The sequence below is a fragment of the Vanessa tameamea genome, chromosome 7 (genome assembly GCF_037043105.1).
Source record: "Vanessa tameamea isolate UH-Manoa-2023 chromosome 7, ilVanTame1 primary haplotype, whole genome shotgun sequence".
Lineage (NCBI taxonomy): Eukaryota > Metazoa > Arthropoda > Insecta > Lepidoptera > Nymphalidae > Vanessa > Vanessa tameamea.
This window is the reverse complement of record NC_087315.1, coordinates 9,091,032-9,112,537: the sequence shown is the minus strand read 5'-3', so window position 1 is coordinate 9,112,537 and position 21,506 is coordinate 9,091,032. Positions and strand designations below refer to the sequence as shown.

Below are 21,506 nucleotides of genomic sequence, written 5' to 3'. Positions count from 1 at the left end.
AAAGTATTTCGAGGAAGAATAAATACCTACCTAGATGGACTCTCATGAAGCTCCGACCAGTGTAAAAAGAAATACGGTACACCTGTTTTAAAAGTATATTGTTAATGGTCGAATATAGTCAATGTGAATTGTATAGTTGCGTAATACATGATTTTGGAACGCTGCCAGTCTCCAATAAAAACTTATCACGTAGATTCTTAACTGCTAGAGCCAAATTGCATCAAGATTTGCTATAGCCCAAATCTAATCGAATATACATTAACAAAGCCCAGTTTGCATCAAAAGAAAGTATAAACGTTTGATAAACTTTATTTCTCTAGCGTTAGGAGTTTTTGTCTTAATCAAAAAGCGTACAAAGCGGACATAAGCTATTTTGGGTGTCTATAATTATGCTATAGACTTTTCGTACCGGAGGGAAGATTCCCGATCCTATCCTGCGAAGTCAAATGTCTATTATTTATAAAGTCAGTAGTAGTATATCGCTTATCTCCAATATAGAGATGGAGCCAGCTCAGCTGAACCGCACCTGCAGTAACCTTTAAAATCATATAAAAATTGGCAAATAGCCATTACTACGACTCTCGTCAAAAATTATAACAACTTCTGCAGTCGAATTATTACTATATTAAAAGACGTTTGCATCAGAACATTTATACCATATACCACCCACTCATTACATATTCTAGCACCAAACAGCATACTTAGTATTGTTGTGTTGTGGCTTGAAGGGTGAGTAAGCCAGTGCAACAACTACGAAGGACATAACATCCTGGAAATTAAAGTCGAATGGGATTTTTTTATGGCATATGTTGGCGGACGAGCATATGGGCCACCTCATTGTAAGTGGTCACCACCGTCCATAGACAACGGCGCTGCAAGAAATATTGACCATTCCTTACATCGCCAATGCGCCACCAACCTTGGAAACTATATGGTTGATTTTTCTAACAAGGCCAATATCTATGGGCCGTGATCCATTAGCCAGTTTGTACATTTTATCATATAAAAAAAACATAGATACAATATGAAATGTTGATGCAAACATGTAATAAAACACGGTACATTTTGTTGTGTTTGAAATCTATGTCACGTATGTAGTGTCACAAAATTTAATTGAGGTTTGTTGATACGAATGGATGCAATATCTATACCGACTACGAACCAAAAACTGTGGAATACGTTTAGGTTATTTATTTATCAAAAGCTGACTGAACATTATTAATATTTATTAATATTAGGAAATATATTGTTACAACATTTTTGTTCAATTCAATTCATCGTGATATTTATTAATTTATTGCAAAACGCAAAAATAATATATATATTCACAAAATATATATTGTGACATGTATAAAATTACGTATATTTGTATGTGTATATGGTGACCTGAAATAAAAGGTAAAATAAGTTTCTTAACCGCAGAGCACCATTCGTTATGGATTTTGTGCAGCTTGCACAACAAACAATTAAAATTTATAATTTTATATTACCGAGTACAGCATCATAAGCATTCGAAAAAAATAACTCGCATTTCAGGTTAAAGAAGATTGGAAATACGTGGCTATGGTGCTTGATCGTTTATTCCTATGGATATTCACACTGGCCGTCCTAGTCGGTACGGCTGGCATCATCCTGCAGGCGCCCACACTCTACGATGACCGGGTACCAATAGATAAGCACTTCAATCAAATCGCCACATCGTCCTTAGTCCGGTGTCCGCCGCCTTCGTAATGGAATCCAGTCGCTACAACTGATCTTATACTGTAATTTGTTTGTAATAAGATGGAATAATATTTAATGGTATAAACTATACCTACGTGCCTATTGTTGATAGACATCAGCGTATCGTGCTCAATGTCATTGAGTAAGTTATTTATTTTTCCGTTTATTGTGTATTTCGTAAAGTTGTACATGTTTAGGTTAAACGTAAAAGTATAAAACTCAAACGGTTTGCTTGGACAGCAAACAAATTACAGTCATAAACGTTGACGGTCACCGCAGTAACGGACCTTAACGCACACCCGTCCTGCCCGGCACTTGTTCTATTCCACGACACGAATTTTACTCTAGGGTATGTGTAGTAGTTCTCTTCTATCTTCTATCTTACTTCCGTAGTACCATAATGTCATATTTAATAGTCGAGTAGTATTATATAAATTAACTTACGCCCTTGCATCAAACAATGAGTTATTTAATTTGTTCACAATCTATCCGATCATATCGTAGCAGGCTTTACAGTGACTATTTGATTTTATAAAAACATTAAAATAAAATTTCAAATTAAAATATTCAAGTTTTTTTTAGACATTTGAATTTTAATGTAATAATGAAAGATTAATGTTTTAAAGACGCTCGTTTAAGTAAATAGCTTGTAGAAATCGAATTCAATGTGCTTATAATAGCGTATTATTAGAATATATTATATGTCCTTGATATACTTGTTTGCTAAAATAGTACTCGTAAAATAAAGCTACGTCATTGTTATATTTAAGGAAAAAGCGAAAACCACCAAATGAATATTGTCTGTGTTCAAAAACATAAATAGGTCATATCATAGCAGTAGTCGTCATAACACTTTCGACATTTAGGATCTTTAAACATAACCTGAAATGTCAAATCACTCTCAATATATTTATTATTTTATATTTACTTCTTAATGCTTATCGTCTAGATTAAGAAAATACGTGTTATACCTTTACTGTTATATAATATTGCATTGAGTACGTAATGTCTTCAACTCTTCTGCGGTATCAACTTACTATCTTTGTCGTAGAATAGAACATGTACACTGAAAACTTAAATATATCGATTTTATTACTTATAAGAGAAATATGAAGTCAAAAATTCACACTTATAAAACAGGAATATTAATTAGCTTTTATTTTATCAAATGATCAATTATCATAATATATTCGAATTCAATTATGAATATTTGTACCAGTTATTTACCTATATGACATTAGATTTTTACTTATTATTTTTTTCACTTTAATTAAGAAATATCCTTATGATAATAAGTACAATATAACGATTTTATTTAGGTGATAATTGCTCAATTTTGTCAACGAGTGTCTAGATTACAATTAAAATGTTGCACTGTTGTGAGTCCTCACTAGCAAGGAACCAGTCATAAGACAATTCAAGGTTATCTTTTTAATTTTTAATAAATACATATGATATTATATTAATATTTAGTGTAATTAATTTTAGTATTCTTTTGGCATAAAAAAGCCATATTTCGAAAAGGAATTGAAAAATTAAAAAAAAAATCATAACTAAAAATGATCACTAAATTTAAAATTATGTACAAAAATAAAATCGAATAAAAACATGATGTTTAAAGACTTTTGTGTTTTATGTAAGTCGTACGACGATAATGATTTACATTTTGTAAGTGTATATTTTATTATTAGGTGAATATACAGTGCGTATGGGTAATAATATAAAATATTATTTTATAATTTTAATGTAAATCATTAATTTAATCGACTCAACTACGTTTGCATTCTCGAATATTAAAAAAAAACGTAAATTAATACTATCTTTGAAATTATATATTGTATTTAATGATTTATATTTAAGTGAACGCATCCAAGAGTCGATTCCTATGTATGTACATATATGTATGCGGGTGTATAGTATACCTACATATAGTCCCACATTGGAAATGAAAAAATGACATCGTATATCTAGAGTAAATTATAATAAGCACATTGGACTGCTCGCAGTAGAGTAGCGCAGCTCAATTGTAGAAAAGTAAATTTGTAATTTATCTATTTATATTGTTAATAAAACCGTTATAAGATATGTGGCTGTATTTATTTCTTACCTGGTAAAAACTATGTGATTTACACTTAGACTAGAGAGATGTTTGGTATTTATATTCTCACCCCGGTGTAAATTGGTAAAGTGATGGGTAAAGATCTAGGGCTAACAAGACTGTAGATCCCAAAGTCAAAGTTAAAGTTAATATCCCAATTTGGGTCAATAAGAGTTAAAAAGAAGTTAGGTTACGGAGACAAAGTCTCTTACTTAGAAAGTAAGTTGTAGGGGTACTAGTCTCTAGCTTACTTGTAGTTCTTCTTGGTAATAAAATAACACTTGCTTACTTGTCGGATCGAAATGAATTTATTTAAAAATGTGTCAGTATATATACAAAAACTTAAAATAGAATTGACCAATAAAAATATTTAAACTAGATATTTACAATTTTTTGTCTAAAAAAACGCTTAAAATTCTACCAATAAAAACTAATACAATATGAACACGACAAAAGTAACATTCAGCCAATTAAAAGTTGTACATTAACATTGAAAATATTTTTGACATTGAATTACAAATGAAATATTAGGTTTTTAAACCAATGAACGTTTCAGTATTATCGTATGATTTTGTAAGAGTGCGACGGGTGAGCGCCATATACGCTTGCTCGCTCGTGTACTTTATATACGAAATGCGGTATTTTGTTTGACTTATTATGTAAATCTTACAAAGTAAAACCAATGGTACTGATCCTAACCTCGCTCTGTAGGTTTACTGTCCTCATCTTCTGTACTTAGTCTTAGGCTTAGTCTTTGAGTAGGACTATTATAAAATTCGGTCACAACAGCAGTTGTGTAGTGTAGACAGCCGGTTGGAACGAATTGCTTTCACTCTATATCATATATTCATTAACAGATACAAAGAATTAAACTAAAAGCGTTTGAAAATAATGAAATGACTAGAATTCAAAGTTATTTAAAAATCGCGTGAATTAAAACAATAACAAGAAATTAGCTAAAATAGTGATATATAATACTATCACAAAGAGAGAGGGAAAGCTCGCCTGGAGACATAACGCTTTTTTTGCTTGCGCTTTCAAATCGTCATTTAAACTGTTAACATTTAATTTACTAAAGAGTGTGATCTGGTTCAATCTTTATATAATTTATTTTACAATTTAGATTTTATCAAATATATGGATTAGTTAATACTTCTTCCATGATTAAATACAAAAATAAATTATACACAAAACAAACGAGAAAACGTTTTTCTTTTGTAAAACCAATATTAAAACATTATCTTATATATGAAGCAACTTATTATTATAATTCAAATTTAATATCACTTACGAGTAATAAATGTCACTTTTTGTCACATATGTTATTTAAAGAATCATGTAAAACTGAAATACAGTTCCAGGCCATTTTCATTCAACTGCTACTAAAATCAAATAGATTGTTTTCTGGATTGCTAAAGACACTTGAGGCTGCTCGCTTTTCATTAAAAATATTATTTAACATTTTATCGGTACGTTGACTGTCTTCAATAATTTTCTTAGCATCATCTATCGTTTTCTTACTAATATTATCTGTTGTCGAAAATGGTGTAAAATGTTCGAATGAATGCATATTTAAATTAAATATAGATTCCTTTGAATGCGACGGATTTATTTTAGTGTTTTTCTTTTGATCAAATATTTTCTTGGCAACATCTTTAAAAGATTTTAGCGGTAATTTTGTAGTAGGTGTTTCAAATGATAGATCTTGTGGTCTTGAATGATCGGCATTATCTTTTTGAATTTTTTTATCCTGACCATCAGAATATTTTTCCAGTGTTTTTCTTATTTCTTTTAAATCATAGCTGCCGAGTTGTTTTTGATTTTCAGATTTTAAATGCAGTTTATTCACTACCTTATCTAAAATATGACGTATTTCACCAATCTCTGTTTCATTTATGCTTCTCTGTTGAATGTCGTGTAATGTTTTAATTTCATCCCAAACCGATTCAAAATGAGATTCTTGTCGATCAAAAAGTAATTTTCGTATCTCAAGTTTGATATTACTCGATATGTTTTCCAATTCTCGCTTAAGTATTTTACTTATTTCAGTTAGGCGGTTAGTTTCTTCTTTCATCGTTTTAGATATAAGTTTCAAATTGCTATTGGCTTTGTGATGACCTAGAATATCGTTTATTGTTTTATTAACGTTGGCGATGGACTTTCCTAATTCCATTGAAATGTGCCTTGGCGAGTTAAGATAGTCCAAGCCATGATTGGCATGTTTCGACCGTTGAAAATCACCAAGCAAGCTTCTTTGATCCCGGATTTTAGATGGCGAGGGTATTGGTTCAGTTGGTTTACTTACACCGCTACAACTGTAACTATATCTAGAAGTTTTGTCCAAAAGTCCGTTTAACACCAAAACTTGCTCGACTGCTGATATGGTACAATGAATCGTATCCTTTACGTCGGTAACGACATCTGTTAATAATTTACCAAAACCGCGTTCAACGTTAAACATCGCATTTCGAAAATCACCAAGGAGTGATGAAGAAACCTGAAATAATTGTATATTTTAAAATGTGGTAACCCTAACATTATAAATGACATTAAACGTAAAAATACTTACTTGTATGTACAGAAAACTGAAAATAATTCCAGACAATTTCATAGTTAATTTTACTCAATAGACACAACTGTTACTCGTGAATTATTGCAAGAAATTATATATAGTCTTATACGCATCAGTTACTACAAAGAAAATAAATGACGACAATTTACACAAAGTATCCACGGGCGGTGAGACACTTGTGTCAATATTTGTTAAACATTACCACGTTAGTAATTTAAATTAGGCATTGATAATTAATTCTAGAATTTTAAAATCCATACTTCCATACCAATATTATAAATGCGAAAGTAACTCTGTCTGTCTGTCTGTCTCACTTTCACGCCAAAACTACTAGACCGATTTAAATGAAATTTAGTACACAAGTAGTCTAAAGCCCGATAAAGGACATAGGCTACTTTTTATTTGGAAAAAGTGCTGTAAAGGATTAAAAAGGAGGATGAAAGTTGTGAAAGAAAAGTTGTTGAAAGTATTGTCATTTTTAGAACTACAAGCATAAAACTTATATTTTAGGCTGTACACTTATAAACTAACATATGATGACACCCACTAAGGAGCGAATTTTGGAAATTCTACCCCTAAAGGGGTGAAATAGAGGTTGAACGTATGTATGTATGGAGGTCCGTAATTTTTTAAATTAAAAACATGAAACTTTTCTTTTTGGTATACTGATTAAAAAGGAGTATTTAAGTGTTTCTGCATATTCAACCCCTACGGAGGTGAAATAAGGATTGAAAGTTTGTATAGAAGTCCGTCATTTTTTAAGATAGAAGAAACATGAAACTTTATTTTAGGGATCCTGATCAAAAATGAGTAGATACGTATTTAAGCGTTTCTAGATAATCTACCACTAAGGGGGTGAAAAAGGGTTGAAGGTTTTTAAGGAAGTTAGTCATTTTTTAAGTTTTTTTTTTGAGATACTGATAAAAAATGAGCATATACGTATTTAAGTGTTTTTATTTTATATTCTATCAATAAGGGGGTGAAATAAGGGTTCAAAGTTTTTATGGAAGTCGTCATTTTTTAAGCTAAAAATATGAAACTCTAGTTTTGGGATACTGATTAAAAAAGATTAAATACGTATTTAAGTGTTTCTAGATATTTTAGCTCTAAGGGGTTTAATAGGGGTTGACATTTCTTATATAGATTAGTTTGGAAGTCCGTTATTTTTTAGATAGAAGCATGAAATTTTATTTTTGTGTTACTTGTTAAAAATAAGTAAATACGTATTTAAGCATTTCTTGATGTTCTTGACATTTCGTATACAGGTTAGTCAGGAACTCTGTCATTTTTAAAGTTAGAAGCATGAAATTTTATTTTTGGGATACCGATTAAAAATGAGTTGATTCGTATTTAAACGATTCTGGATATTTGACGCCTAAGGAGGGAAATAGGGGTCACATTTCGTATATAGGATAGTCTGGAAGACAGTCATTTTTGAAGTTAGAAGCAAGAAACTTTATTTTTGGGCTACTTATTAAAAATGAGTAGATACATACATATTTAAGTGTTTCTTGATATTTTACGACTAGGAGGAAAAATTAGGGGTTGACATTTCGTATACAAGGTAGTCTGGAAGTCCGTAATTTTGAAATTAGAAGCATGAAATTTTATTTTTGGGCTACCGATTAAAAATGAGTTGATTCGCATTTAAGCGTTTCTGGATATTTTACGCCTATGGGGAGAAATATAGTTTGACATTTCGTATACAGGTTAGTCTGGAAGTCTGTAATTTTGAAGTTAGAAGCATGAAATTTTATTTTTGGGCTACCGATTAAAAATGAGTAGATACGTAATTAAGACTTTCTTGATATTTTAGTCCTAAAGGAGAAAATAGGCGTTGACATTTCGTATACAGGTTAGTCTGGAAGTCCGTCATTTTGAAGTTAAAAGCTCGAAATTTTATTTTTGGGCTACCGATTAAAAATGAAAACGTAAAACCACAACAGACGTAAACCACAACCTCGAAAATGTAGTTCGAATTCTCAGTGTAGAAGGCACGAGATTTTGTAGCATGCAGAGTAAGGGCAGGATTCCAAACTTTCGGAAGAGACTTTAGGGCTAATGAAGAAATGACGTCAAAACCCACCTGTCACGTCGTCAGAGAAACGGCAACTAAACCAAGAGACAAGCAGGCGCGTACGCCATGACCTCCGGTGCTCCAATACTCTTGCGATTGAAATAGCGATCGAGCAGAATCGGGGGTGTAAGGTGTTCGTACAATGTCTTGGAAGGACCCACCTGACGAAGTTGACCACAGCAAGTGGAGAAATCGTTTCTTCCAAGCCGGCAGTTTTTTCGGAAGTAGAGGACCTCTACGGCCTGTTACGGCCGAAGACCTGCCAGAAGTCCGTAGTGGCGAAATCGAGATGGGTCTTAAACAGCTTAAAAATGGAAAAGCCCCTGGAGAGGACGCCGTTACTACAGAGTTATTGAAAGCAGGAGGTAAACCCGTCCTGTGGGAGCTCCTGAAGCTTTTTAACCCTGTCCTCCTCGAAGGGAGAACTCCAGAGGCGTGGAGTAGGAGTGTGGTCGTCCTGTTCTTTAAAAAGGGAGACAAGACCCTGCTGAGGAACTATCGACCCATATCCCTACTGAGCAACGTCTATTGCTGTTTTCAAGAGTGATCACAAACAGTTTTGCGCAAAGATTCGGCGAATTTCAACCCCCAGAACAGGCCGGGTTTCGGAGCGGATACGGCACCATAGACCACATCCACATAGTGCGGTAGATTGTACAGAAGTCCAATGAGTATAATCGGCCTCTGTGCCTTGCATTCGAGGACTATGAAAAGGCCTTTGACTTGGTTGAAATCTGGGCTGTTCTGGAGTCCCTGCAGCGTTGCCAAGTTGATTGGCGATACATCCAAGTGATGAGATGTCTCTACGAAGACGTCACCATGTCCGTCCAAGTACAGAATCAGCAAAAAAATCCCATACCTTTGCATCGAGGAGTGAGTCAAGGGGACGTTATTTCCCCCAAATTGTTCACTAATGCAATGGAGGATATGTTCAAAACGCGGAACTGGAAAGGACGTGGTATCAACATCAATGGCGAATATATCTCTCACTTGAGATTCGCAGACGACATCGTCATCATGGCAGAAACGCTGCAGGACCTACAACAGATACTGAATGAGCTGGCTGATTCTTCTATGCGCATCGGCCTACGGATGAACTTGGATAAAACCAAGGTCATGTTCAATGATCATGTTCTACCGGAACCGATTGCGATACACGGTACTGTCCTCGAAGTTGTTTCTACCTAATCAAAAATATGTCTACCCGAGGTAGACTATAAAAATCACTGAACATCATTTTCAATTTAAGAGCAGTAGGGTATAAATTTTTTATCTTTAAGTAAAAAATAATTTATTAAATTGGAAATACCCGAAAATCTACCCGAGGTAGACATATTTTTGATTAGGTAGAAACAACTTTGAGGACGAGGTGAAGTAGGCTAGGTTGGGCAGCGTTTGGGAAGTTACGTCGAATCTTCACATCGTCGATCCCACAGTGCCTTAAGACGAAAGTCTTCAACCAGTGCGTCCTACCCGTCATGACATACGAAGCCGAAAAGTGGACACTCACGACAAGGCTGGTCCACCAGTTTAAAGTCGCTCAGCATGATATGGAAAGGGTTATACTCGGAGTTTCTCTTAGGGATCGCATCAGAAAAGAGGTGATCCATCAGAGAACCAAAGTCATCGACATAGCCCACCGGATTAGTAAGCTGAAAGGGCAGTGGGCCGGCCATATTTGTTGTAGAACCGATAACTGTTGGGAAAAACCTGTTCAAGAGTGGAGACCGGGTCTCGGCAAACGTAGTGTAGGACGTCCTCAGGCACGGTGGAGAGACAATTTGCGCAAGACGGCTGGCAGGAGCTGGATGCGAGTAGCCGAAAAGAGATCACAGTGGCGTGCAATTGGAGAAGCCTATGTCCAGTGGACGAGTATGGGCTGCTGTTGCTGATGATGAAGATGATTAAAAATGATCTGATTCGCATTAAAGCGTTTCTGGATATTCTACCCTAAGGGCTTCAATACACACCAATGTGGTATGCAAAGAGGTCTTACATTAACGTAATATTTTAAGTTAATTTGTAAATATATTCATATTCTTCGCGAGCAAAGCCGCGGGTAACAGTCAGCTTAAAGCCAGTTTTAAAATAAATAAAAGTTCTGTATAATTAGAAGTAAAGATTATTTATTTAAATATATCTACCCTACACACTCTTGTATCACATATATTAAACTGTTAAAAATAGTTTGTTTATAAAATACTACTAAACTATGTTCATTAAAAACTTGATTTTATTTTCAATTTATATAATAATTTCGTAGTATATTATAAACTTACAATCAATTTACAATGTATAAATTAACTAGAACAAGACAGCGAGAACGCACTTACACATACCTGACTATGAGATATTCTAAAAGAAAGTATAGTTTTAATATGATCAGTAGAAAATATACATATAATATGGTCGTTATTGAATATCATTAAATGACGATTATATATTTATGATGCGTTCTCACTCTCGGTCCAAACGTATTAGTACTACTTATAAAGTTAATATCAATTTCAACAACTTAGGCAGTAGATAATAACGTCAGGTAATTTTATGACAAGACGGGACAAAATGGCGTACTTGTAAACTTTAGGGAACTTAAACTTTATATTAGAATTAAAAAAAAATTATATAATGTAGTCTTTGTGTCATCTATCTTATACATTATGCTTCTAATAAATCAAAATAGCATTTATGATATCTAAAAAAAGGATATTTATTTTTAACAAATATTAAATAATAAAAAATAAAGACGGAGGCGCAAGGAAGAAAGCATATGTAAGACAATGAAAATATTGATATCATAAAACACCACAACTTAAAAATCAAGCCATTTTATCCCCCAGCGATCCTATGCCAATGCGAAAAATAGTTACCGCATCGGTCTATTAATGATATATTCTACGTTTTGAAAATTATTTCTATCATTTTAATAATTCACCGCTTCAGTGCAAAATTTTAAAAATATTTATTGAAATCGGCATTCCATTTGTATTTTAATATTTTTTTAAAGATCCCTTTTTATAAAATATAAAAAATATAAAAAGGAATGCCAATTTCAATAAATATTTTAAAATTTTGCAATGAAGCGGTGAATTATTAAATTGATAGAAATAATTTTCAAAACAAATAAATTAATTAATTAAATTAAAACAGTTCATTAATAAAATTTGAAAAAAAATATAAGTATATTCTAGTACGGTTCCATTTAAAAAATTTAAAAAAAAACATTACGTCAATCAAATCAAAACTATAAAGAAATACATTTTTTATATGAATATTTTATAATTTTAACTAAAATAAATTGAAATATGACCACATTTTTTTACTATATATTAATATCAAACCAAAATAAAGCCATCTCAAGCTGCTAGTGTGGATCACAATTCGTTGATGTTACCGTATTGGCACGTGTTGAGCAACTTCTTAAAACTTAAGCATACTAGTGTTGCATATCGATAGTATTGTCACGTGTCAATATTATCGATAGTTTCGATACTATCGATAGCTTCCCATGAGCAATACTATTGATACTATTGATAGTTTTGCAAAAACCATTACTTTTAACCTAAACTATAGATAGTATCGATAGTTTTGTGCTATCGATAGTCAGTAATTTCCGATAGTATTACTTTCTCAAGATAAGTAATTTAGTAGGCCAACTATAGTGTATATTTAAATAAATGAAATTAAATTTACCACAATATTTGTTTTTAGAATTAAGACTTGTGCGGAATAAGGAATAATGAAAAATTTAAATGTGAATAATGTTGTCAATATTTTTTGTGTTTGATTTATGAATAAACATTATAAATACTCATGACATTAAAAAATCTTTTAGGAGGACGGTGGCATTACAATGAAACTTTTTTGTAGTAATCTTGAGTGTAGCGATTAGAATATATTATGAATACATTACTTACATTAAAAAACTAATACTATAAAAAAATCGCTGGCTATCGATAGCCTACAACTATCGATAGTCTAAAACTATCGATACTATCGATAGTAGCAATAGTATCCCTACTACCAATAGTATTGCTTACAGAGAGATAGCGATACTATCGATAGTATTGCCACTATCGATAGTATTGCCACTATCGATAGTATTGCCACTATCGATAGTATTGCCACTATCGATAGTATTGCCACTATCGATAGTATTGCTCACGGAGAGCTATCGATACTATCGATAGTATTGATCAATACAATACTATCGATATCCTGAATAGTTTTCGAGATCAACTATCGATAGTCAAACTATCGATAGTTCTGCAACGCTGAAGCATACACAATGGGAACAAAATCTGAACTTATTAGCAAAAATTCGAATACAGTCCTAACTCACTTTGAAAGTATTAACTGTTATTGCTCCAATAATATCAATCCAAATCATCAACAAAAATGCATAAAATATTTATATTACGTACAAAAACATATAATAAAAAAAAAATACTGAAGGATTAGATATACATATAGAAACGAACATAATATTCATTTATCAATTATACAAATATTGTTCCCAAAAGTATATTTACGGATGCTTATAATATTTCAATATCCTTAATATTACATACAAATACGTATTTATTACGCCCTTCCCAATACACTGCATCTATTGATTAATTATTTAATTCAATTTGAATTCAATTAAATTAATTTGTAGAAAGACCCGTTACAAATAGATAATTTAAAAATATAAAATATGTTAAAACTAATTTCGGCAATTAAAATAAAATTTATACAAGAGGCAATATTTAAATAATATTTATTTTTAAACGAAAACCTGTCGCCTAAAATAAAATGTGATCTGGAATGTAACAGGTGTCATCTATTAAATTGATTTAACTTATAATAATTATTCTAAAGTATAATCATTTTTACAAAATTTAAATAATACGATCATCATCAGATTTATCTAAATGTTTTTGATTATTTTATTTTTGAACACACGAATATTTAGGATCATCTGATGCATATCGCATTATATTAAAGCGTAACAATGCGAAAACTAATCACAATACTAGTAGTATACTTTTAATACGCAATCATTTAAATTTATTTTATATATTTAATACTTGTTTCGAGAATTTATTGACATTTCAGATAAAACACTCATTCAATATATATTTTTTAGATTTAAAACAAAATATATATATATACATTTTTATATAAAAATAATTAAAATGAGTCTTTATTTTGGGAGATTCGTTAATAAATATAAAATAATATAAAATATAAAATAATGTAACCAATACTGAATAATAAGAATTAATTATCTGGCAACAAAAAGAAAATCTTAACACATTTCGAGGTAGACACGAAACTATGGAAATTACGGAATATTCCACGCGTTACAAGACACATGCGTAAAATGTATGTTTTCAGTTTATGACAAGTAAAAGTATTTTTTTTTTATAAACGTAGAACAAATATAACCGCAAGATTCGCAAGAATAACAAAAAATAAAAATAATAAGAATAATAAAAAAGTCAAGATAAATTTAGATTTTTTACTAGTGGTTATATTTAAACGCGAATTGGGAAAAATATTAACCTACAATTTTCACGATATAACAAAGATATGTTTAATTGCCCGTTGAAGATTGATGCCTAGTCTAGATCATTCGAAGAGTAAAAAAAAATAAACATTTTTCAACGTCTTATAGCGTCGAGCATCCCCAAAAATTTTGTGACGAAATACGTTATAGATATAAAAATTATATAGCCGTGTGTATAGGGACAAATTAGAGCGACGAGCGCCTGTCTTTTCAAATAGTCGCAATTTTTTTAATTACCGATTTTTAGCAAAAGGTGGAGAATTACCGCGTAACAAACCCCTAGCTCCCTTTCCCTCCCTTTGTAATATGTCGTTTCGTATTTGTGTTCGGCGAGCAATCCGAAAATTATTTGTCTATCAGGGGAATTTTTTTTTAGGACGAGACTTTGGCTCCCTCTAAATATGAGACAAAAACTCTAAACGAATTAAATGTTTTTTTTTCTACTAAGTAAACAAAGAAAGAGTTTTATTGTAAAATCTAATAAGGTTAACTCAGCCTGATTTAAACGTTTTCAAAAATAAGTTTATTTTTCACTCTCTAGACTAGACCTTAATATTAATTCTTGTTTTTGTAAAGTAAATTTGTCGACTTATATAATGTTTACCTTATTTGTATCAAAATACACTTTATAGTATCGGTAGAGTAATTTACATAACATACATGTATTATAACCAAATACCGAGGTTTTCGAGGAACCGAGGAGCTTTCAATATACGTATCAAAATATAATTTGTTTCCACTAATATATCACATAAATAAAAAATGTTTAAGCCCCCGAGTAAACTATACATTTTCGGCGAAAACTCCAATATTTTTCATATATTGTCGTAAAATCACAACCGCATAATGATAATTCCATTTTAAAACAAAGGTGCGACTTCAGATTCTTTGTAATTCAAAAATATAATGAGTTAAAATGGCTACGAAACGGGGACGAACCCGACAGACCTCCGAGGCGCCCGGCGCCTCGGCGTCACGGCGTGGGCCCCCCGTCGTCGCGCGGCTCGTCGTCGGGCTCGGCGGGCGCCGCGTGCAGCTTGGGCAGCGGCGGGATGGGGGGCGTCGCCGCTTCGAGGGCGGGGCCCGCCACTCCGTTGTTCATCCTCTGGTAGTGCGGCTTCCAGGTGTTCGCCGGCGGAGTGTAGTTCAGGTGGTCGTACTCCATTTCTATTCGATTATATTTGATATTTTGTAATAACGGGTAAGATAAATAACGAATACAGTGAAGCTGTTAATCGACTTTTTTTAATAGTTTTTCTTAGTAGTTACGTTAATTCATTAATAAAATATAGGATTTAAATAATAAAAAAATGAAGTATATTTATAAATGTGTTTTGATATATGTGTTATGTATGCTATGTTATAATATTAACTCACCGAATCCCTCCTTATGCTTTATCTCGTCATAGACATGGTCCAACTTATTGTCTTCATCTATGCAATGGTACAAGTTTGGATTAGTTAAATCAGCATCCTTATTCTTGAGTGACATTGGATCGTAGCCTAAAATAGTTAGCGATTATTTAATTTTTTATCCAATTTTCTTTCTTATTTATTCAAAATACCAATGAATATGTTCATTCAATCGAAGAAAAGTTATATGTAGCGTAACGTGAATCCGAAAGTATATTTTTAATTGCAGTACCTTGGGTTTATAAATCGAAACAGCAATTAGCAATCTCAGTTACTCAAACCTAAATATTAGTCGAGATAATACAGAGCGATCGTGGACGATACTAACTTCCGTTGGAGCTAGTCGCAGTCAGTCTCAACCGCTCCACGGTGGCGTTGTTCAGTTTGCTGCCAGTGCCCAGATTGTTAAAGATGTGCGTCGCGTTATTGAGCAGCGTAGCAGAGTCGTCGCGCGTGGAGCTCTGGAACGTGTAGACCGGGTTGTCGAAGTGCTGCTGCTCCGGCTGCGAGCCGGGGTCCGCGGTGTAGTGCACGTGCGCGATCTCGCGCTTCAGGCTGCGCACGCGCTTGCGGTAGTACAGCAGCAGCAGCACCGCGCCCGCCGCGCACGCGCACACCAGCACCACCATGGCCGCCGTCAGGCCCGCGTTGGAGCCGCCTGCCGACACACGAGCCGCACGTACTGGACACTGACGTACTCATACACGGGTGAGCGCTCCGGGCGAGTACTGACCGTTGGCGCGGTCGATGACGATGGCGTCGCTGGCCGCTTGGTCGCAGTTCTCGCCGATGAAGCCGCGGTGACACACGCAGCCCTTCACGGGGTTGCACACCCAGTTGCCCTCCGACGAGCAGTTGCAGGCCTCCATGCAGTGATCGCCGAAGTAGCCTTCCGGGCAGACTACATACAATAACACACGTACATGGTTATTGTTCGTACTGAATTTATTTTTGTAGAACGGGGAAATGGACCTGATGGAAAGTTGTCTCTACCGCTTATAGACTAACATCGTCAATGTGGCGCATTAACGATGGTACAATTTTCGGAACTATGATACTTTGTCCCTCGTACCTACAATTGGATTGGATCTTGAATTACCTTTCAAACCGAAGTACAACCATACTAAGTTTTGCTATTTGCTATTATTTTAAGTCGTTTGTTTACCTTTCATCGCAATTAAAAGTGAGAACAAGCGTGTAGCGATATCGTCCAGCCACTTAAGGTCACGGCGGTCAGTTTATTGTACACCACAAAGAGAGATAAACAAAACATCCCTGCCAATCTCATGGGAGACCAGCCAACTGTCCAGTTCAGGGTATATTATAGTAGACAAGTGTGTGTGCAAACACTCTGTATTCCGTCACTCCCATAACCCGATGGGACGACATATCTGACATGACCGCAAAGAGTTCAGGCGCAGAACCGACGGCTTTATGTGCTTTCCGAGGCACGGAAGTGCACACACTTCCAACTTCCAGACCTCGAGAATAACTTTTCATCGGGCCGACCCGGGGTCAGCGACCGGACCGAGGAGGCGCAGAGTGAGTACGGAAGCGACACTGACACTGCGTGCAGTAGCTGCCGGTGTAGCCGGGCGGGCAGCGGCAGTAGCCGTCGTTGGGGCGGCAGGCGGCGCCGCGCGCGCAGCGGCACGGCTGCGTGCAGCCCGCGCCCCACCAGCCCGCGCCGCACGCCGCGCCGCACGCCGCGCCGCGCCAGCCCGGCAGGCACTGGCACGCGCCTGGGGGCATACGGGGTTTGTTTATCTCCGTCAGAGTTCTATCACTCTTGATGATTCTGTATTATGTTATGAATGTCTAACTTTTTAATATAATTGAGTTACCCGTGACATGGTGGCAGTCCGCGCCGTTCTTGCAGTTGCACCTCTGTCCGCAGGCCTCTCCGTACGTGCCGAGCGGACACGGGTACTCGCAGTTGACGCCCGTGAATCCACTCGGACACGAGTACTTGCCCGTCACGGGGTCGCACGTCGCGTTCCCTGCTACGAGTTAAGGGGACTACATGAGCTAAATGCAAGTTTTATAATGCAAAAAAGTATTTGACCCAATGCAGTAAACCAAATTATAAAAATATATGATAATCTTCGGGATACATGCTAGTTATTTGTTATTTTGAAAACATGATGTAATTAATTTGGTACGATAGAAAAAAAGCACAAAGTTGCCTCTAAAAAAATCTTTTAACAATAAATTCTGGTTTTTTGTCAGAATATTCTACAAGCACTATACTACTTTACCTCTGTGTCACTTTTTTAGTGAAATCAATAGATTTTTTTAAAATCAGATATTTTTATTTTCGAACAAAATGCGTACGCATGTCTGCGTAAACGCCGTGTACATTGCCGGCCGAGGCCTGATGATATATAGACTTGTCGATCTTTTCGCCGCATCATTACTTTACGAGATATTATTTTGTAATTTTAATTGTAAATTCATTGTTTCATGTTTTCTTATAATAAATATTATTCTTTCTTGTAAATAAATATATTAAGTTAAAATACTGTAGTGGTAATTAGGTATTTGTTTTTTATTATATTATTTGTTATAAATTTTAATTGTGTAAATATGGGAAATAAAGTGAAACGCGTGAGGAAAACTAAAAAACGTTTATATAAATTAAGCGCCGAACATACATATGAACGATATTAAAAGGTAAGAGTATTTTATTAGTAAACATATTTTTTTTTATAAATTATTAATATTGAAAACACCTATTAGAAAAAATGTGCAATCAGTTCGCATAGAATCAGATTTTTCGAGCTATTCTTTAAATATTACGTATTTGGTCAAAGTAAGAAAAACATCAATTGAGAGTGACTACATTCGATCCCCATGAACTCGAAGCAATATGATATTTTTCATTAAAAGTACTATGGGGCATATTTAGATACATATTTTTTAAATACATACTTTTATAATTAATAAAAATATAATTTCTAACATATATTTATTTCTTACAGGATATAGAACGTCGAAAACGGAAGCTATTTATATTGCGTAAGAGTTTAATTTTATCGATTTTGTTTATAATAGGAATTAAAGTTATGTATGAACTAATTTTAATAATAAAAAAAAAGTAAAGTCGTAACAAAAAAAATATGTAATTGTTGTGAACCAGAGAACTAGAATATTTAGAAGTGTCATTTGTACGTAATTCAAAAATTTTAATATTTTTGTAACGTCCGCCATATTGGATTGAATGTGGCAGCAATTCATGAATCGTGGATTGTCATCGAGACTAAATATGTGTGCCAACTTTCAGCTCCATAGCTTCAGTGGAAGTGGGAGTAATATTGTTTGCAATATTTGTGTGTAATATTGTTTGTAATATCATTTTCGAATAACAGTCAAAAGCAATACAAATAATTCTAATATCCTATCTATTTTTATGAGATTTATGATTAAAAAAAAAAATATATATATATATATATATATATCCCGCTGTTTCTTTCGCCGGTTCTTCTCTTTGACTTTGACTTTGACTTTGAAACCTAGTATGATTGACCTAGTTAACCAATAATTCAACCAAATCGACTTGACGACATTTTTTTTAGTAAATATTTAGATGTTTTTTTTTTAATTGAATATATATTTTTTCGAATATGTGTGAGTGAACCGATATTAATAAAACGAACAAACACTACGCTATATGTTACCCCACGGTTACTACGTTACAGATTTTCGAATACTTACGATTTTATTATATAAATATATTATCAAACTTTTATAAAATGTTAAAAATTGGTATGTTTTAATATTTAGTATAAGAATTATTTGTGGAATAATAATATAAATAAAAGAAAAAAAAAGGTTAAAACTAACTGTCTATTTTATTGTATACAAAATATAAATAAAAATATTGTATGTTTAATTGAATCCGTTTTTTTTTATAATCATTTGTTAACTAACATCGAAAGAAATAAAAATAATTCTGTTGTCCTATCTATTTTTTATGAGATTTATAATTGACCTTACTTCGCTCGGTTTGGCGCCATCTATTAGAATATTCGGGCGTAACCTCGTTACCTCGCTTAACCATTATTCACGGGCATGCCGTTTTTGTCGATTTTGTAAGTGTGTGCGTGCGATTCTCAAGGGCATTTAGCTCTTGTAGTCCTCTTAAGTGATAAATGAGCGACCGTTCTTTAACAGTGTGATATGGTCACACGAATAGCGCTACCATTGAACATTGTTTATGCAATTTTACGTATTGTTCTCGTAATGTTGACTTAAACAATCTCGGTTGTTTGAAAATACGAAAGAAAAACTATGATTTTTAAGTAAGTGACGACGGTCAACGTGGTAGTGGTGGCGTGTTCGTACCCAGCGGATGGTAGGGGCAGGTCTGCTTGCAGGCCACGCCGAAGGTGCCGGGCGCGCAGGGCCGGTCGCAGCGCTCGCCGCGCCAGCCCGCCGCGCACTGGCAGAGCCCGCTGGCCGCGTCGCACGACGAGTTGTTGGCGCACGGGCAGCGCTCGGAGCACTGCGAGCCGAACTGCCCCGCCTCGCACTGCGTCTCGCATCGCACGCCTGTCGAAGGGGACAAGCTTTACTTTGTACATTTACTGCGCCGACGGCTTTATTTTATATTTTATCGTCTTTTTGAAATACAGAATCGACTCATTAAAATATTGTATATGTTGAGTACTACATATATTAATATTTACATACTACGTGCAATATCTAAAATGTATGATAGTCTGTTATGATTCCAACTAATGTTGAAAGGTGTTAATTAACTAGTATGTGATTTTAAAATATAAAACAAAAACAAATACAAACAATTTCATATATTAATTTTTAATCTATTTATAACTGTATGTTGAGTACAAATGATGTAACTGCACTGATTCATTCTCAACAGTAACACTCCACATATCTTCAACGGAGAGATCAGATAGATCACCATCAGCTATGACAACGAGAGCCTTAGCTTTTCCGATATTCAACATATGAAAAGCATGTCTTAAATCTGGAATGGTCACATTCGTATTGAAACTATGTCTATTCATTTTCCAAGCGTAACAATTGCTTTGAAATATTTTGACATGACTCTTAGATAAAAAATCTTGAGATAGAGTATTAGAAGCTTTGTTTGCAGATTTTAACATATTGTTAACATTTTCAGTTTCAACGCTATGTTTGGCGGGCTTTCGTAAATATGATCCTTGCTCATCGCTTAGTATGTTTTTGGTAATTTCATCAATATCTTCATAAGAATTCGCTTTCGATCTATCGCAAGTATCGTATATTATTGTGTTCCAAATAACATCTGTTTTAAAATAAAATATGAAATTAAAAGGTGTTTTAGTATATTTCTCATACATACCGATCCTCCGGGAAAGACCTGAACATGAGTATATGATGCAATTGTGGTTTTATTAGCTATTTAACGAATAATGACATTGACTATTTGTAATTAAATAAATAATATAATTTTCTCGAAACTACTATACTACTCTTGTATAAATGTATTAGCATTGTACTAATGGTCTAACTTCTCCATCGGCGTCGAATTGAATTTCCTCAAATAATCTTTATTTTTTTCTTTTACCCTTATTCAATTCCTCGACTATCTCTATCTAAAATGTAATTACAATCGATTCAATGATTTTGCCGGAATGCGGTAACAAACACACATACACATATACTTTCGCATTTTAAATATTACTCTAATTATGAGGGAGATATATACAATGTACATGCACGGTTATTGTCAATGCACATTGTACTGCCAGCCAGCGAGATACGTTTGTTGAACAAACGTTTGAGGCGCAGTTGTGTAAATATATATGTCTCTCTTACTCTCACACTTTTCGTATTTTCTTTCACATTCATGGCAAAACTTATTAACACTAAGGGCAAAGGTTTGTCATCGTGAAATAATGTATTGGTAAAATATTATTATAACCAAGTATGGACAAGTAAATATTCGTCTTGAATTAGTTTCTACCCATATCACATAAGCTTAAAATTTAATTCAATATTGTAACATTAATAAAGAATATTTTGAAGGATTTATTGACGAATAATACAAGAAATGATTATT

General features: G+C 34.0%; 3 protein-coding genes across 4 annotated transcripts in view; 1 reads left to right on the top strand and 2 right to left on the bottom strand.

The window, feature by feature from the left end:
- The window catches only part of Nachralpha4 (nicotinic Acetylcholine Receptor alpha4), a 56,152-nt gene extending 52,916 nt beyond the window's left edge, over positions 1-3,236 (top strand). For both annotated transcript variants that reach the window (XM_026640864.2, XM_026640863.2), the window contains exon 10: positions 1,537-3,236. In XM_026640864.2, coding sequence (XP_026496649.1) covers positions 1,537-1,731 — 195 coding nt within the window. In that variant the 3' untranslated portion in view covers positions 1,732-3,236. The remainder of the gene's footprint in view (positions 1-1,536) is intronic.
- Positions 3,237-5,088: 1,852 nt separating this feature from the next.
- Positions 5,089-6,500, bottom strand: LOC113401124 (uncharacterized). Its single transcript, XM_026640865.2, has 2 exons — positions 6,390-6,500; positions 5,089-6,317 (listed from the first exon to the last, which is right to left on the bottom strand). The coding sequence occupies exons 1-2, from the start codon at positions 6,429-6,431 to the stop codon at positions 5,193-5,195; spliced, it is 1,167 nt and encodes a 388-aa protein (XP_026496650.2). The 5' UTR covers positions 6,432-6,500; the 3' UTR covers positions 5,089-5,192.
- A 7,977-nt stretch (positions 6,501-14,477) lies between these two features.
- Positions 14,478-21,506, bottom strand: part of LOC113401121 (protein draper) — a 35,105-nt gene continuing 28,076 nt past the window's right edge. Inside the window, exons 12-18 of the mRNA XM_026640861.2 lie at positions 19,781-19,987; positions 17,281-17,439; positions 17,002-17,178; positions 16,170-16,337; positions 15,765-16,094; positions 15,401-15,526; positions 14,478-15,190 (exon numbers count right to left, since the gene is read on the bottom strand). Coding sequence (XP_026496646.1) covers positions 14,997-15,190; positions 15,401-15,526; positions 15,765-16,094; positions 16,170-16,337; positions 17,002-17,178; positions 17,281-17,439; positions 19,781-19,987 — 1,361 coding nt within the window. The 3' untranslated portion in view covers positions 14,478-14,996. The remainder of the gene's footprint in view (positions 15,191-15,400; positions 15,527-15,764; positions 16,095-16,169; positions 16,338-17,001; positions 17,179-17,280; positions 17,440-19,780; positions 19,988-21,506) is intronic.

Excerpts from the sequence above, each read along its gene's own strand:
- LOC113401124 (XM_026640865.2), bottom strand. The coding sequence starts at position 6,431 with ATGAAATTGTCTGGAATTATTTTCAGTTTTCTGTACATACAA. Across the intron at positions 6,318-6,389 it reads TCAGTTTTCTGTACATACAA|GTTTCTTCATCACTCCTTGG; the intron begins GTAAGTATTTTT and ends CAATTATTTCAG.